The sequence below is a fragment of the Rhinolophus ferrumequinum genome, chromosome 7 (assembly GCF_004115265.2).
Source record: "Rhinolophus ferrumequinum isolate MPI-CBG mRhiFer1 chromosome 7, mRhiFer1_v1.p, whole genome shotgun sequence".
NCBI lineage: Eukaryota > Metazoa > Chordata > Mammalia > Chiroptera > Rhinolophidae > Rhinolophus > Rhinolophus ferrumequinum.
Window position 1 is genome coordinate 51,033,990 of NC_046290.1, and position 19,198 is coordinate 51,053,187.

Sequence of the window (19,198 nt, forward strand, 5' to 3'; positions counted from 1 at the left end):
AACAGCAAATTGTAGAACAAGACATACCATATAAAATTTATATACCCCCAAACTAGATATCTATCAACATATGTCATAAATAAATGCATATAAAAATGCTGAAAGGACATACATTGGATAGATTATAGTAGAAATTTCTCGGGATGGAACTGAGAGATCAAGGGTGACTCTTGCTTTATTTGTACTATTAAAAACATCTGCAAAAAAAAAATCACATGTGAACTACTTGCATAATTAAAGGGTTATATTTTTTTCTGAAAAAGGAGAGAAGTAGGGAGATAAATATTCGATGTATTAATAGACAATACTATTGTGACATGGAAAACAATTTTCTTCATTGACAGGTTGTTCAACACTGTGAATTTGGAAACTTCTGTATCTGTACCTGCCTTCATATAAAAGGTCTGCAGTTCCTAGCGGGGGCGCGATGGAGTGGGCAGGGCAGGGGCAAGCAGGCCAGGACCTGTGTTCTGGTCCCTGGTCGGCTCTCACTGGCTGATCACTGAATCTTGCTGAATCTCAGACTCTATAAAATCAATAAAATGGGGTAACAATAACAGTTAGGTCACGACATTGTTGTGAACTGTTGTGAGATGGCCGTATGCCATAGACTGTGAAGTTCTATGTTTTACACTATTACATATAACATGGGATTTTAAGGTACGGAATGTACTCTAAAGGCTCTGCTAAAGGAGACCAAGATTAATCACTACATAGAAAAATATGAACAAAGATAGTTTAAAAGTTAGAGTTTATTTGACAATTCACAAGTGATTTGTAAATTTTATAGATTGTTTGGAGCCAAATTTAAAAACCAGTAGCTCCTTTTCTTCCTGGAATGTCTAACATGCTCTAATTTGCCCAAGTAGTGCAAGTCATGTCTACTCAAGGAATCCAAGCTAATTTTAATTTAACTTAAACTAGAATAAAAGTCAAATACCATACAGCAGTCTTATACCAAATACAAGGAGTATGTTGTTGTTGTTGTTGTTGTTGTAGATCTTTTCTACAAGAGATAATTTGCATACAGTTACCTATTTATGAATTAATATAAAGAGTAGAGACCATTTAAGATAACAGAAATGTCAACTCTCTAAACTTTCTATAGCAATGCAAACACAAAACCGCCTGGTCCTAGTGGGGAATTCAGTATTGAAGTAACACATTTAAAAAGACACACTTGACTTTGAGGAGAGGCAGGTGAGCCACAGAAAGATAAGTTAAATTCTACTAGGAAAGCGTCAACTTCTTTTTGTCTGCAGCCCCCCACCCCTGCAACCTTTTAGAAATGACAGTTACATGGAAGTCCAGTACAGAAAGAATGGCATGTAACATTTAATTTCATCAACAAAGTCAATAAGAAAAATGAAATCACTTTCCTAAACATTTGAGACTGGGTTTACAGAACACAGCAGTTATCTTATGTAGACCCCATCTCCGTATTTTGTTTCAGTTGCACGGTATTGAGAAAGCCCTGATTCACACTAAGAAATGGTAACACTTCTGTAAGAGCTCACCTTGAAACACCATGATGCTCTTCAATTGACCAGAGATGGCCTCATTCCGGCATCCACAAAAACAGTTAACCTGGTATTGATGTTTGCTAAATTTCAATGTTTTAAAATGTCATAAGCAGTGTATTTGAGTTTGTTGGTTTTAATTTTTTAAGTTAAAATATAGTTTTAAATCAAACGTAATGAAGGATCTCAACAGAACACATTTTGAATATCACTGCCTTGGGACATGAGTTGATTTATTTTTGTGTGAAATCTGGCTTTCTGAAACTCCACTCTAGGCTTCCATGAATCCCCACTCTTTGGTTGTCTATTCATCTTTCTGTCTCTTTCACAAGCTCCTGTCCTGCACTTGGCCCAAAGTGACATTTTCATCTTGTATTCTCTCCATTTCTCATGCCCTCAATTTCTTTATGCTGACAACTCCCAAATGTCTATCTGAACTCTTATTTCTCTCCTAAGCTCCACGTAGACTTATATCTCCACTTGGATATTTTATAGGCATCTTAAACTCAAAACAGAACTAACTCATCCTTCATCTTGCTTTGTCTCACTTCCTTCAAAACTAAGGCTCTCCCCCTCTTGAATTCACTTCTCAATAAATGGGATTTTTCAACTGGTTGTCCAACTCAAGAGATCCAGAAGTCATCCTGCATTCTTCCTTTTTCCTTGTCACCTACATTAGCCAATCGGTCCTACTGATTCTACCGCCCAAGTACTTTCTGAATCCATTCCATCTTCTCCATTCTCACTGCAAGTGCCATGATACAGCCTCTACACAGTGATTACTGTGATTTGCATAACAACCTAGACTTATAAAACATATTTTTATTACATCACTTCTTTATTTAAAAAAAATCCCTTAATATCTATCTCTGCATTACCTTCAGAATAAAACCTAAATTTTTCATATGACTTAGAGTCCTTCCTGATCTACCATTTGACGACTTTCTCCGTTACACTCTCTACAATTCTCTTTCACCCCTTCTTCAACAAGCTAGCTCCTTATTCCTACATCAAGACTCAATCAGATACCATGTCTTCTGGGAAAGCCTTTTTCCACTCCTCTTTCCTATGGGTTCCCTAGTGCGAGTGCTCTCCATATCACAGCACTTTTGCAATGCAAAGTAACCGTCCTACACTAAATTGTCTCTATTCCGAAATAGGGTCTGTGATATAACAGGAGTTCAATAAATGTTTTAGTTATGAGAGTAAAAGGCATGAATTAGAGGCCAATAGATCACTTACAGGTAGGTCTATTAACAAAACATTAACCGCACGAGTGGGATTTCCCACGGAGAGCCATCTTGCTCTATGAATCTTTTAAGTTAATTCAAACCCAATCCTTTGGGTTCCTCAAAAAATTAAACACAGAATTACTACATGATCCTACAATTCCACTCCTAGCTAGAAGTGAAAACAAGGACTCAAACAAAGACTTGTATATGAATGTTCATTGCAAAATTATTTACAATAGCCAAAAGGTGAAAATGATGCAAGTGGCCATCAACAGATGAGTGGATAAACCAAATGTGTTATGTCCATACAATGGAATACTATTCAGCACTGAAAAGGAATGAAATTCTGATACATGCCACGATATGGCTAAATCTTGAAAATATTATGCTAAGTGAAGTAAACCAGACACAAAAAGACAAATATTGTATGATTCTAATTTATGAGAAGTATCGCCCATCTAAAGATCCTAGGGCTGATCTAATGGCCTGATCAACCCGGAGAGGCCTTACCTTCTCCGGAACCAGAAGTGATCACAAACTCACCTAGTACTGACTGCAAAACCCACATCCTGCTGAACTACTGTTTAGTGTTGGGGGACGAGTTTTATAGGTTTACAACTTATTTCATTAGGGAACTTACAAGATTAATTGCCTTCCCAAGGCCTTTATAAATAGTTTGCTACTTAAATTTTATAGACTGAATTCTGCATATGAAACTACTTTCCTCGTATTATCTGAAACCTGTAAGTTAAAAAAAAAAGGGGACTAAAACATATTGCATAAATATGACACGCACAAACAAAATATGACTTAAAACTGAATAATAACACGCATGTAAACACCAAAGGAGGCTGAAGGAAGAAGTTCAAGAAGAGGAAATCTATGTAATTAAGAGATGCCCTAACAGAGGTATTCTAGAGAGGCAAGGCAGGCAAGCTAGAGGGAAAAATTGTACCAGAAACAGGAGCAAGATCTCCTCCACCTTTGGACTGGTGTACTGGACGACCAGACTGATGACTGTGGGAACACAGCAGGTGCAATCATTTGAGCTCTTCCCTTCCTTCCCCCATCCCCCGTCCAAAGGAACACCCCTGGAAGGGCCCCTATACATAGAAATGAAATGTCAGTTAGTACAGCGCCTGTCATACAACAGATAGTCAACAAATACTCCTTTCTGTTCCATGTCATACTGAAGTCAGGACAGCATTCACTTCAAGTACATGTGCTTTCTAGCCATGTTTTCTGAAATAGTCACTCCACTTAAGGTATAACAATAAGTCATAGACACAAGTCATATAGATATGACTTAACTATATAAGTGCATATATAGTAACAATTATAAAACACAGATAAAACGATAAAATCATAAGTGTTCATAGAAAAGATACCCACAAAAGACATTTTCCTATGCTACAGAATGGGCTTAATTTTGCATTTCTTATGCACCCATTATCACCTTAATTTGGTGTTATCAGGAGAAAGAGTAATATTACTGTCCCTGGGTAGGTCTGATGTGAAAATAACGGACAAAAATAGATCAGAATCCCACAGAATGGTGAGTTCTGAATGTTAGGTGTCTTATATTAGGTTATAAATTCTGACAACTTCTGCAAGCCTTTGAAATTCCTTAGGGCAATCCCAACTCATTGAGTTAAAAGTAGCAGCAAAGTAGGAAATAGCACTTTATATGTCGCTGGCTATTCTGATGGGCCTTAGCTGAAAACTGAAGTCACCGTGCTCCTACTCTTTGCTGGCTCTGCTTCCACCGGAAAACTCCTGCCCACCCAGATGTGCTGGTAACCTCTGGAATGTGTCCTTCAACTGAAGGACAGAAGTTCCTTAAGGAGCTCAGTGAATCGACGAGAAGTCTCTTGGGAGTTTGTAGCCTTTTCCTTATTCTAGTCTGGATATAATTTCTCTTCCCAAGTCTCCTGTTTTGGGTAAAAATCACCTACAGTGTTTCTTTTCTAGCTAGTGTACTAAGCAGAAATCACTAGGCAGTGAGTGCTGATTGAGTTTTTGAGGTTTCTTTCTTGGATAAAATTGTTAGCTATTTTACTAGGTAATACCACAAAAAAGTGAAAAATGCATTTCTTTAATTCCATAACTATGCTTCTATTTGTGTGACATCTATATATCAGTTTCCCATAGAGAAAAACTGTCATAAAAATTTAAGGTCCAATTTAATGAGAATATTAGGAACACTTTCACAATTCAGAGTAAGGTAAAACTATGCATCTGTTTCCATTCTAAAATGATCCTTTTCTAGTAATTTTCAAAATAGTCTCTCACATGAAAATTACCTCCTCAACAAATACTTATTCCAGTATAGTAGCCAACTTGAGAATTTTTTTTTTTTTAAATCTGTCATTCTCAACTACTTCTTACCTGGAAGTTTTCTTCTTTAAGTTTGATACAAATTAATTTACTTCATGAATGATAAAAGAACAATGTTAAATATCCAGAAGACAGAAATTCATTGAAGACTATTTTATAACTTCAAGCACAGAATTTCAGGATGTTAACATCATTTGATGTCAAATAAAAAGGATTTCTTAAAACAAAAACAATACAAAACAAAACAAAAAACACTGCCACCAAACAAATTTTCCCTCTGGCCTGCCTCCCATTCCAGAACTGACAAAAAAAAAAAAAAATCAGGTCTGCAAGGAGAGAGCAGTTGAGCTGCATACTCCAGAGTTAAATAAAAACATGGAAGACTAGCACACACATTAAAGAATAAATTTAATTTTAACAAAGAATTTAATTCTTTAACAAAGCAATGAATTTTAAAAGGTGGTGGTGGTTTAATTATGAGTGTCCCTTTTTTGTTCCACTTGGAAAAAAAAGGTGTAAGTTTATCTAACTGCTTCCCAAATTCAATGACAGCAAAAGATTAAATCTATGATGGTGCTGGAGTTCTTCTGCAGCGAGAGATGCAACTTCATGAACCTTATAAAATCTGGAGGAAAGGAGAGAAAAACAGAGAGACAGAGAGAGAGCAAAAGAGAGAGAGAGAGAGACAGAGAGAGAGAAAGGGGGGTGGGGAAGAGAGAGAGGAAGAGGAGAAACAAAAACTAATTTTCCAGGCAGGGAGATACTTAGAAAACCTTTTATGTCAAAGTTAGGATTTCACAACACAACACACTAATGCAAAATCCAATAGCACCTGTAAGATTTAAGTAAATGCTGCCATCACTTAAATGCTTTTTAAAAATATCTGTAAAAGCCTGAAGGAAAAAAAGATAAAGTACATTCTCCAGAGAACAACACATGTATTTCAAAATAAAAACTGTATTTTTGTTTTTCTTTTTTGCAGTTGCTTTTTTGTACAAGAATTCATAATTATTCATATAATACCTTATACACAATGGGATCAATCTCTGCTCTCCTTTGCTGTGTCACTTCAAGTCCACATGTTCAGGCTACAATCCCCAACATTATGTTCTGATAAATATATTACCACAGTTTGATCTAAATATAGATACATTATATAATACTTGTCTCTGGGAAAATCAAATTTTAATATGCAAATTTTCATTTATATAATACAGAAATGGAGAAAACTACAGTAGGCACACAACCTAATTATGACTTGTAGATGATGATTGTAGATACTCTCCTACTGTAAATTAATGTTTAAAATAATTTAATAAGATTTTATTTATATGTGCACTTGTGTTCACCTTATCCCATATACTATACACGTCTAATGACAATCTGGGAATTTAAAGGTGCAGCCCTCAAGAAATTGTTAAATCACTAAAAAAAGAACAAATCAGGCTCTATTGGACAAGGAAAAAACTCACAAAATTTCCAATTTTAAATTTCATATCAGTAGGAAAATATTAAAAATAATTTTCTGTATATACATATGAGTATATGTATATATTGAATTACACATGTCTCATATCAATACAATTCAAGAGGAGACATTTTGATGAGTTATTTTCCCATTAAATAACAACTATGTCAAAATTTAAAAATATCTTATTACATCATTAAAATAATTCACTTACCATTTCATCAGCTTACACTTTTTTTATTTTTTTATTTTTAACTCTTCATAACTACATTCCCTGATCCCTAGAGTTAAATCCCCTATTTAAAACAAAATCTGGTGCTGTTTGTTACTCAGAAACTGATGGATAAAATCACATCTACTTCAAAATTCTATCAATCAAATAAATTTTATTACCTGATTTATCAGAGAAATATTTCAGCTCTGAGCTTGTGTACCTAAATTATCCTCCCTATAATACATAGGTGAGGAAAATATTCTAAAATAGATGGAGGTAACTTACATGATGTTATCACACATATAATACATGATGATTAAGTGTCTGAAATAAACTTTTCAGAGACACCTGAAAACTCACTTTAGAAACTAACTTTAGAAACAACCCATTTATTTTTCACTCTAATATAAATTAATATGTATGTATGTACATACATACACATACATATATAAAACAAAACTGTCTATGTTGAGTAGCTGTTTGTGAGTGAAAAAATGGTTATAAATTGATTAGCTTAGTTTTGTACTTAACAATTCAATCTTTTGGGGGTACAATCAAAAATCAGTGCATTTTATAGACTCCCTAGAGTCAGATACTCAAGCAAACACTTTAAAAAAGAACCCTCCTCATCACCATGGGCATTGTACAGCAAGAATATACGGACTCTAAAGCAATTCCTACTCTGTAAGCAGACTAGACAGCACTTGGCTTACTTTTAAAATAGCGTCTTAAAAGAAACATATAAAGAAATGCATCTTTGCTAAAAGTCTTTTAAAATTACATCAAAACAACATTAAAACCTGTTCACTGAGAAGAGCCTATTGAATTGAATTCCTGTTTTGAAATACCTATTTAACAGTTCAGAATATTGCCTTGTGAGGTTTGACTAGAGATGTGGTTGATGTGAAGGCCCAGACAGAGTACACGGCTCCAATCCCAGTAAGTCCTCTGATCGGCTGTTGGATGGAAATGGATCCCCTTTAAAATAGCTATACACTTTAAAGTGATCTATAATAAACAGTTCCCCAATAACCATAATTATTTGTAAATTGAAATGCATTGATCATTCAGAAAAGATTTTTTGCAAAATATATAAATAAATGTAACTGCATATTCTGTAAATACACTTAACATTGCTAGACCAGACCGTCAGTGACGGACGGGCTGCTATATTTCAGTACTGTGTGTCAAATTTATTAGAAATTTAAAAAGAAAAATTTCTGAGGGACTCAGCTGCCTTTGTTAGTTGGCTTTAAGTATGTAATAAAATGGGAGACAATATCTTCTCATAAATACATGGAATCAATATGGAAAAATAAACTATACAGCGGACAAGATTAGAGAACACCAGAGTGTACCAGAGTGGTGACCAGAGTGAAATCTTCCAGTATAAAAAAAAGGGAAGAACTCTATACACCCAGTTATAGTATGTTCCAATTAAAGATGCAGCTCTCTCTCACTCCTGGCAAGAATTAATTGGTAATGGCACTGCTTCTCAGCAGCGCAAAAATATCCTGAGAAATTATTTAGATTACAACAAAAGACAGGGCTTTCATCACTAAGTTTTTGCACAAAACACAGCTTTAGATATCATAAATAAATTAATTTAAAAAGCAGATAGCCTTCACTGTGTTGAACACAAAAAGGGGATATGACCCAGACATCATAAATTCTCCCACTGGCGAATATCAGAAAAAAAAGATTGCATTAAGTGTCTATAATTTTCTAGTTAACTATGGCCAATAATATACATGGAGGTAATTTGTAGTTCAAGTGTTTCATCTCTTTTTTCCCCAAACTAGCTACAAGCTGAATTCTAAAATTTACACTGAAATATACAATACCAATTTTCAAAAGATCCTCCTCCTGGAGGAGTGATATTTAAACTTTTTGTGCAATCTTGATGCAGAGCCCAAACAGTCCTATGAAGAGTAACAGTGTACTTTTTAATCAATTGGCACTGAAATTTCACTTTCCTTAGCTGCATTCTAGTAGTTTGGCCAAGTTATCTCGTAATTCTGTTAGTTCAAATATTTTTCCATCAAGAATTTCTAAGAGTGTCTTCAGGTTATTGCGAAAAGCTTCTTGTTCATTCTGACTTTTCTCCAGACGTTGCTCTAAGTCAGACAGTTGTCCCTCCAGGTCTTTGTTCCGAATTTCTACTTCCTTTAGAAACAAAAGTGTGATATATGTACATGTCAGTTCATGACTTAGAAAACAATATAACTTGCATTATTACTAATATTGTTGTTAATGCAGTTTGACCATTAGGATGAGCTTCTGAATCTCAGGTTAACACAAGTTTAGGAAATTTCAGATTTTGCCACCTGAGAAATCCATGTAATTTTACTGACTGGCTTGTTCATGAATCCGTCTATCCACCCAACAAAAATTTCCTGATTGCTTATTTTGTGCCAGGAAACCTCCCAAGCACTTCAAATACCAAGACAGGACTGAAGACCCACTTTAAGGATTATGTACATCTCACGTCTATTTCTGCCCATGTACTGTTTCTAATGCTCAACTGTTAGCAATCTCAAGTGAAAGCAGGCAGAGAAAAAGAGAGGAATTAATTTTTTTCTCCTTACTGGCAATTCTGGAAAAAGACCGAGAGAAGAAAATGGCTCTTTAAAATGAGGTTTTAGGATCCTCCGAATATGTTAATTATTCTTGTGGTAGGGAATATAGCTCAACTACTAAAAACTGTAGTGAAGATATATAATAATTGCACATATAAGAATTATAAAGCTAACAATTCCAATATACTGGAAATCAAGAAAAGAAACCGAATCACTAAAAGGAAGTACACGGCAACCAAAAATTTAAAAAAAACCTTTAACACAATAAATGGTGGCATACTTGGAAGTTTTTATTGCTCTAAAAATATTTCTTAGTAATGCCAAATATAATAAGTAATTCTGAAAAATAAAATGACATCACGTGAGCTACAGTTAATTTTGGTAAAAAATCAAATTGAGAAAAATAGCTGAAAACCAACTATAAATAAACTACTCAGATAAGCAATGAATTGAAAGTTACAGTATTCCTCCTTATCCGAGAGGGGCACATTCCAAGATTCCCAAAATCCATGGAACCGGACAGCACCAAACTCAATATATACTCCAAGTTTCTCCTGTGCATACATACCTATGAGAATTGTCCATTTATAAATCAGGCACAGTAAGATACTAACAGCAATAATTATAAAATAGAACAATTATAACAATATACTGTAATAAAAGTGATGTGAATGTGGTCTTCCTTCAAATATCTGCTAACAGAGATGAATACTAAGGGGATTAACACAACATGGATATGCTGGACAAAGGGATGATTTATGTCCCAGGTGGGACAGAGCAGGATGGCTCGAGATTTTGTCACGATACTCATAATAGTGTACAATTTAAAATTTATGAATTGCTTATTTTTGGAATTTTCCATTAAGTATTTTCAGACCGCTGTTGACCACAAGTAACTAAAATGACAGAAAACAAAATCGTGGATAAGGGAGGACTGCTATCTATATCCTTTCCGGAAAGCTCACTTTTATATCTGAGAGGAATTAAGTGACTGATACAAATTACATTCATATCTGCAAATTATATGGGAGAAGGAAAACATTTTAGTGTTAGTAACACAATATGAATCAGCCTCAGAAAATATGTTTTAAATTTTAGCATATCGTTAAAAAGTAAATCTCTACAAAAATTCTATCAAGTCTAAAAGACAGTAGAAAAATTTTTTCTTAATTATTGAAAGCCAATTTGGTAAATGTTAAATGAAAAGAACAGTATACGAAGTAGCCCACTGCAACTGGGGCAAAAATTGTATGCATGAAGACGAACACTGGGAATTAATATACAAATAGAAAACAGGAATTAGTTTAGGTTTATTGCGATTATGGGTACTTTCCAAAATTTGTCTTATAATTAACATCTGTAGAAATTAAACTTTTGAGAAAAATTACTGGGAAACTGCTTGAATACATATAAGAAAGTAACGATTGATTTAGGATTCTGAACATAAACAAATGTTCACATGCTTTGACAGAAATAAGAGCAAGGCTTAAGGAAGGATGCCACAGACGAGTTGGAAGAGGCTTGGAAAATATAAAAAAGGAATAAAGCAGCTATAATGATTTATAAAGAATTTAAGGCATCCCAATTTAAAGTATTTATTTATTGTTAGATGTTTACCAGGTACGTTTCTAATCTCTTTCCTTTGAATAATCCACAAGATGAAGATAAGTAAACTGAGAGCAGAATCTAAACCAATAAAATATTTGTAAATTCAGAAGCCAAGTTCATGGAAGCTCTAAACTATGAGGGAGAAAACAGATCCTGGGATCAAATGTAAAAATTCCACTCATGACTGCACAGCATGCTCTCCTGCCTGCTTAAACAATAAGCTTAAGAGTAGAATGCTTCCAACTATAAAAATAGACCAAATGTCATTCAGTAGAAAACACCCACTTCACTAGGCACCACCCAGTTTGCCCTCTAAACTCTTCCTTAAAAATGAAAGGCTTCCTTGTTCTTCTTGCCAATCAATGAAACATCCAAACATTTTCAATGGAAGCAAGTAAAACACCAAATTCCATCAGCGATTAAAATTGTGGTGTTCTCTCTAAAAGGAGTCTCATACTCGAAGCCATTTCTCTGATTGGAGGAATTTTACTAGGCATATAACCAAAGGGATCCCATAACATGCTGAGGGTGCTGGTCTGTTCTGAGGCAGAGAATATGATCCCGGGTAAGAACAGGTAGCCCAGTGCACAGGGACCAACAGGAGGCAACCGGAGCCGTGGTTGGTGGCATTTCTCAGTTCTCTACCTTCTGTATGTATTTCAACCCCTTATTCTTGCCTTTTGTTGTCCCTCCCAGCTCATTCTTCTCCTTATTCTCATTTTTGTCCTACTATTTTCCCTTTCTCCTTTACTGATATGTAAGCATGTGCCAGGGGCACCCAGAGGCCTGGTTCAGCCCTAATAAAGCACGGGAGGCCAGAATTTGCTCATTCTTTTTCAAGTGTGTTTAAGGGCAATAACAACATATAAATCCCAGTGGGCAGAAGGTCATGCTCTGTATTTGTTAGATATGCGGCCTACAACACTAGAGTGATTTAAAAATTTTAAACAATTATTACCATCATCAAGGGGACCAGATCAGGTTCATTTACTATTAATTTAAGTCCTGCATCATTTAATCCAAATAAAAGCTACAAAACAATTGTCTTCACTGATACCAATTCACATCTTAATCTCTTATAAGATATATTATTGCCCTCTTAGATTATTAATGTTCATCTATAATAGTTCACATACATCATCAAAACAAGTATTAATAATTCAACAGACAAATGGATAAAAGACAAATTTTGAAGAAGAACATCTTCTGTGTAGGCACTGAAAATACAAAAGTACATAAAGATGGCCCCTGTTTTCATGCATCCTAGAAGGACACTGGCAACAAAGAAGTAAACAGAATAGGCTTCCAGACTTCCAGGAAGCCAAGATAATGGTGCCTGTGTACAATGATATCTCCCAACCAAACTGTAAACTGTAAATATCTCCCTCCCAAACTGTAAAAACCAATAATAAGAAAAATAAAACCTCACCAATTCTATGACTTCAATGTAACTAGAAGAGAACAATACAAACATCAAATGACCTACAATTAGGAACTACAACCACCAATTTCCAGCAGAGAGATTTCTCAAGTCCTCATTCTAACCCTCTGCAGAGGGCAAGGCATTGTAGGATTGCGGGGACGATGCACAGGAGAGGGAAGAGGCCATCGAAAGGCCTGACACTGAACTCTAGTAACCCCAAGCAAGAGAAAGACCACTGTAAGTGGCAAAAAGCCAGGAAAACAAAAGACAAAACAGTCTTAGTAGACCAGAACACACCACAAGAAAGGGACTTGAACAGAGTACACGAGGTATGAGGAGGCAATCTTGGAAAGGTGGTACTTCTGAGAAGAAGGGCAAAAAGAAGAGAAAGGAACCTGTTGGAATAGTATGGTAAAGGGAAAAAGAAACACAGGGAAATTTAGAACCTTCCAAGGCAAAAGAAAATGAAAATACTGAAGGACACACACCTTTCCCTCATTGTCTCCCCCAAAAAGGGTGTTTTGGAATTAAGAATTTGTAAACTACCCAAAACTGTCACTCTATTAACTAAATACAAAGGTACATGCAATCTTCAATCTACATAAACTGTTATAAGATAAAAATAGAAAATGATACTCTAAAAACTTCAGTGGATGAAAATAAAAGTCCCTCTCAAAACAACCATGAAACCCAAGAAAACTCTAAAAGAACCCTCTACTCTGAATTACATATTCTCAAACAAGCATTCAAAAAAACTTTGAGTCTGGTATTCAAACACTAAAAACAGAAATTGGCCAAAAAACTGAGAAACAGGAGAGTTGACTAAACCCATGATAAAAACAAAAGAAAAAGGAAAAAATCATATCAGAAACAAAGACTGAATTATAAGATCCTCAAGCAAAAATAGATTTGAATAAAAATTATTTTTTATTCAATTATTTTAAAAATCCAAGGGAATTAAAGTAAGACATAACAAGTAGGGAAAATGGTCAGAGAGAAAGTGGTTGAAATAAAAGATAAGAAAAGACAACCCAATTACATATCATTGGGGCTCCTGAAGAAGAAAAACACCACCATAGGACAGAACTAATATTTAAAACTTTTATACAACAAAACTTCCTGGAAATAAAGGAAGATCTAAATCTACAAATTAAAAGCGTCTACCGCGTAGCTGGGAAAACTGACCTTCAACAATGGAATCTGAGAACTATCCTAGTAAAACCAGTAGACTTTAAAAATAAAGGAAAAGTCCTCAGGGCATACAAGGAGAATGAGCTCAAAACTTCCAAGGCCAGAGAATTAGACTGGAATCAGACTTCTCAAAAGCAATATAAAAACAAGGTAATAATGGAGTGGCATTTTCAAGAAACTCAAAGAAAATTACGAAGCAAGGATTTTATATCTAGCTGCCATCCAAGTACTACGTCTATTTTAAAAACAGCTTAAACGTGCAAGAAAATATATATCCATGAGCTCTTCTGGAACCATCTTCTGGAGGATAAACTTCATCCAACCAACAGATTACTGTGGTAACTTCAGGAAAATGACTGATGTTGACCGTTTAATATATCTATTGTATATCAAAGACTAAAACAAAGGTGGATGATGGTTAAAAAAATAATATGAAAATGTACTTCTTCTGGCAAGATAGAAAGTAATGCAACTACAAATAGAAAAGAGGAAAGGGAAAGCAAAAAAGCAGAATAAGTGCATTATTATTGAATATGTAATAGTTCAAAGACAAATAATATCAATAAAAACTAACACAAGAGACAGTGAAAGTTTAAATATGAACACAGATAACTAGGAAGCTTTTTGAAAGGTGTAAGGTTAAAGATAAGCACACTACAACAAAGTTAGGACCATCTTAAACATCAAAAGATATAAAAAAGAGCCCAAATTACATCATACAAAGAAAAACATCAAATTAATATGACACACAGAAATTATTACATAAAATAATAACAAGTTGAGACCAAACAAAAATCTTATCAACAAATATGACTGAGTTACCTAGTAGAAGAAAAATATCAGTTTGGCTCACAAAGCACTATCCAGCTATATGCACACAACACCCAAGGAGCATTCACAAAAAGTGATCATATATTAGATCACAAAAAAACGTAGCAGTCAGGTATAGTAAGTATATATTACAAAAAAGATTCTGTGATTACAATGCAATAAGCCTAGGAATTGATAACAAAATCATAAAATTAAAAGATCCTTCCACCTAGAAATTCATTTAGGAAGGCCAAAATAATGAGGGGCTGTGATACTGGCAGAAAAAGTGGCAAATGAAAACATTTCTCTAATGCGAAAAGCCACAATGAAAATGTAACAATTGTGTTTATATGCCAAGAAACACAGCAGCCACCTTTAGGAAGTAGAAATTACAGATGATATAAGGAGATAGGTAAAAACACACTGTAAGAGACTTTAATATGCCACTCTCAGTATAAGACAGATCAAGTGGAACAACAACAAAAAAAAGGGAATGATAGAGAAGACCTAAATTACAAAATCAATAAAGAGCATTCATAAAAACTGATCATATATTAGATCACGAAAAAACCCAGCAGAAAATTATGTAAAGTAGAAATTATACAAACAAAACCTTGTGATCACAATGCAATAAACTAGAAATTAACAACTAAATCAAAAATATAAAAAGGCTCTTCCACCGGGAAATTAAAACACCTTCTTTTAAACACTAGCATGAAAGAAAATAAAACCAAAATTACAGAAGTTCAAAAAATGATAATGAAAACACTAAATATCAGAAGCTGTGAGACACACTTAAAGCAATGAGCAGAGGAAAATCTATAGCTCTAAACACATATAAATAAAAGTAAAAGAATAAAAATAAAGGAATTAAACTGCCCTCTCAAAATGCTAGAAAAAGAATAAGAAAGTAAACCAAAGCAAATCACAAGGCAGGAATAATAAAGAAAAGTAGAAATTCCTATGGTAGAGGATAGAAAAACAGTGACAACTGATTAATAAAGCAAATACTATTTTTTTAAAAAAAACTTAAAATAGATTGCTTAACTTTACTTAATCAAGAACAAGTATATGAAATGAGAAATTATCAGTTCCCATTGAATATCTGAAGACCTAGATGGAGAGCTTAAACAGACTAGTATTTGCAAAAGAAAGGCCCAGATGGTTCTATTAGAATTCAGGAGTTCTATTAAACTTTTAAAGACCATATAGTTCCAATATGACAAAAATTGTTGCAGGGCACAGAAATTGAAGAAAATCTTCCAAATTATTTTATGAAGGAAGTATAACCTTGGTACCTAAATCTTATAAATACAGCACCTCCAAAAGAAAAAAATTACAAACCACTATCACAAATGAATGTTATGTAGAAATTGTAAATAATAGAGAACAAAAATCTAAGACACATTAAGAAAATATTACACCATAGCTAAGTGGGATTTATTACAGGAATACTGAGGTGGTTGAGTATCAGAAAATCTATTAATACAATAAACCATATTTAATAGATCTAGGGAGAAAAAAATATGATCATCTCTGTCGATGCTGAAAAAGCTGTTAACAAAATTCAACATTCATTCTTGGTAAAAACAGTTAAGAAAATAAGAATGAAGGATACTCTTGTGAAATGATAAAATACATACACACATTTTAATGTTAAAGCCAACATTTCAATTTATACTAAAAAATACTAGAGCATTTCCACTAAGGTTAGAAACAAGATAAGCCCATTATCTCCACTGTTGTTTAATATTGTACTGGTACTTTTAGCAGATATAATTTGACAAGAGAAGTCAACAGAGGCTTAAGAATTGGGAAAAAATGAAATTACTTCTATTTGCAGATTACATGTTCATATACCTGAAAAATCTTAGCGAATCAATGGAATAAATGACAAAACTAGCTCAAACAAAATAATTTAGTAAGGTAATAGGATATAAAATTAGCATGCAGAATTCAACAGCTCTCATACATACAAATAATAATCAAAAGATACAATGGTAGAGAAAACCCCATTTGCAACAAAAAAGAAGATAAAATATTTACAAATAAACAAGAAATATGTGAAACCCACATGATGAAAATCTGAAAATACTTCTGAAAAATACAAAAGCAGATGTGAACAAAGGGGAAAACATCCCTTGTTCTTGGATAGGATGGAAACCTCATGAAGACAGCACTTTTCCTAAGGTTACATTATAAATTTCAAGCAATCCCACAAAACATTTTTATACAGCTAAATTTTTAGTTGACATTAAAATTGGTTCTAAACTTAATATTAATGTTCATATAGAAAAATAAACATGTAAGAATATGTACAAAAACAATGGGGGGGAAAAAGCTATGAGGAGTAATTGGACCTACCAGACATTTAAAAACATACTATAAAGCCTCTACAATTAAAGCAGTGTGGTACTGGTACATGAATAGATGGATGACTAGTGAAATAAAATAGGAAGTCCAGAAATATACCAAAATACATACGGAAATTGACCATTTAAAATATCTGGAAAAAAGATGAGATAACTAGACATCTGGGAAAAGATAAAATTAGATCCATATCTCATACTACACACAAAAGAACAAATCACAAATGATTCAGAGATCTAAATTTAAAAAAATAAAACCATGTAAGTATTACAGGAAAATATTGATAAATTTCTACATAATCTGAGTTTGGAAAAATATTATCTATGGCTTCATATGCCAGAAGCAATAAAAGAAAAGACTGATAAACTTGACTATTATATCAAACAACAACATTATCTTAAGCAAAGTCAAAAAACAATGACAAGGGGATTGGAGGGCAGTCGGTGACCACAGGATGGCCACGGGGTTTGAAAATTAATCTGGGGAACGTAATTTGGTGGTTACCAGAGCGTAAGGGGGTTGGGGGGTGGGGGATGAGGGTGAGGGGGATCAAATGTACGGTGATGGAAGGGGAGCTGACTCTGGGTGGTGAACACACAGTGTGATTTATGGATGATGTGATACAGAATTGCACAACTGAAATCTATGTAATTCTACTAACAATTGTCACCCCAATAAATTAAAAAATAAATTAAAAAAAAAATGACAAACTGGGAAAAAATATTTGTAACATATAACTACAGATATATAAAGAACTCTTGAAAATTTTTGGAAAAAGGACCAAAACCCTATAGAAAAAAGGGCAAAAGACATAAACACACAATCCACACATGCGCAAAAAGATGTAGAAAGAAAGGGCCTTTAAGCTTATGAAAATGTTTAATCTCAGTCAGAATATGAGATACACAAGTTAAAACTATCATTTCTTACCTATCACACATTGCTAAAAGTTAAAAAGTATGAAAACAAATTTTGTCAGGGAGGCAGTGAAGAAGCAGGCAGTCACTTAACACAGCTGGTATGAGGGAGAAATGGCACAATTCGTTATAGAGGGGAATGTGACAACATTTAACAAACTACGTGTTTACCTTCTCACTTAGAAATCTTGCTTCTTACCTTGAAGATACACCTCTAACAATAACAAAACGTACACAAGATTCCTCACTGTAGTACTTTGCAGAATACTGGAAACAACCTAAGTACCCAGATAAAGGATTGTGACTGAATAAACTATCACTCTCACAAATGAAGTACTATGAAACCATAAAAAATGAACACAATCTCTGAACTGATAGTGATTGCCAGGATGCATCTTAGGTGAAAAAAGCAAAGTGCAGGAGAGTTATCTAGAGTATGTTACCATTTGTGTAAGAAAAAAGGGGGGGGGATAAAAAAAAACAGATATATTGTTCATTTGTGTAAAAACAAACACCAAAACGATAAACTAGAAACTAACTGGTTACCTACAGGGAATTAGAAAAATCATATCATACTATTCTTAATTTACCCATACCCATGAATGTTCTATCCATATTCATACCTACACAATCCAATTCTATGTACTGCAATTTCAGAAGTTCCTCTACCATTCAAGGAATTTAATGATCACAATTTTCTAGACTGAACTTATGAATAGATGTTCAAGAGTGTTGGATTTTTGATAAATAGATGTTTAGAAGGGAGGGACCAGGCTACAGAGGAGAAACTTTCTTCAAATTGGAAAAAAGCCAGGTTATCTTGGGCTTGCTTGGGCTTTTAGATTTCATCCTTAGGTTTTCTGAAAGTTTCCCTGTCCTATTTTAGGTAGGTTGTTTTGATAAGTACTTTTGGTATTCAGTAAAAGAATAGGTAAGAATTGATATTCACAATTTCAGGTGCCAACTACAAAATTCAATTACTGCTCAATCAATGATGAAATACATTTAGAAGTTTAATATGAATAAATCATCTCTTGTTTCTCTGGGATAATATAAATGTATGTATAACTGAAAAGAATTATGTTAAGGCTGGCTTGGATACTTGGCTGCCTGAAGCAGTATGGTAATGCAGAAAGAACAGAGACTTTGGAATCAAAACGAATCTAGGTTTCACTACTTTCTAGCTAAGTGCCTTGATGAAACGTGGTAACACCTCTACACTGTTGCCTTCCCTTTGAAAACAGTGATACCACACCTGTTACTATGAGAATTAGAGCTAATGTATGTAAGTGCTTAGCATATGCCTGAATTACAGCCAAGCACTGAAAAACATGAGAGCCAAAATCAAAACAAAAGACAAAACTAGACTGAATTTCCCCCATATTTTCCAGCCCCGACATCATGCTTCATATTTTAGTTCTACACTAGGTTTTCTCAACCTGGGCATTTCTCAACCTGACATTTTGGGCCACAGAATTCGATGTTTATTTAGCAGCATCTTTGGCTTTGACCTACTACTAACACCACCC

At 34.2% G+C, this 19,198-nt stretch overlaps 1 protein-coding gene across 1 annotated transcript in view; it reads right to left on the bottom strand.

The window, feature by feature from the left end:
- Positions 1-6,724: 6,724 nt before the first annotated feature.
- Positions 6,725-19,198, bottom strand: part of HOMER1 (homer scaffold protein 1) — a 109,328-nt gene continuing 96,854 nt past the window's right edge. Inside the window, exon 9 of the mRNA XM_033110614.1 lies at positions 6,725-8,937. Within this exon, the coding sequence (XP_032966505.1) occupies positions 8,749-8,937 (189 nt within the window). The 3' untranslated portion in view covers positions 6,725-8,748. The remainder of the gene's footprint in view (positions 8,938-19,198) is intronic.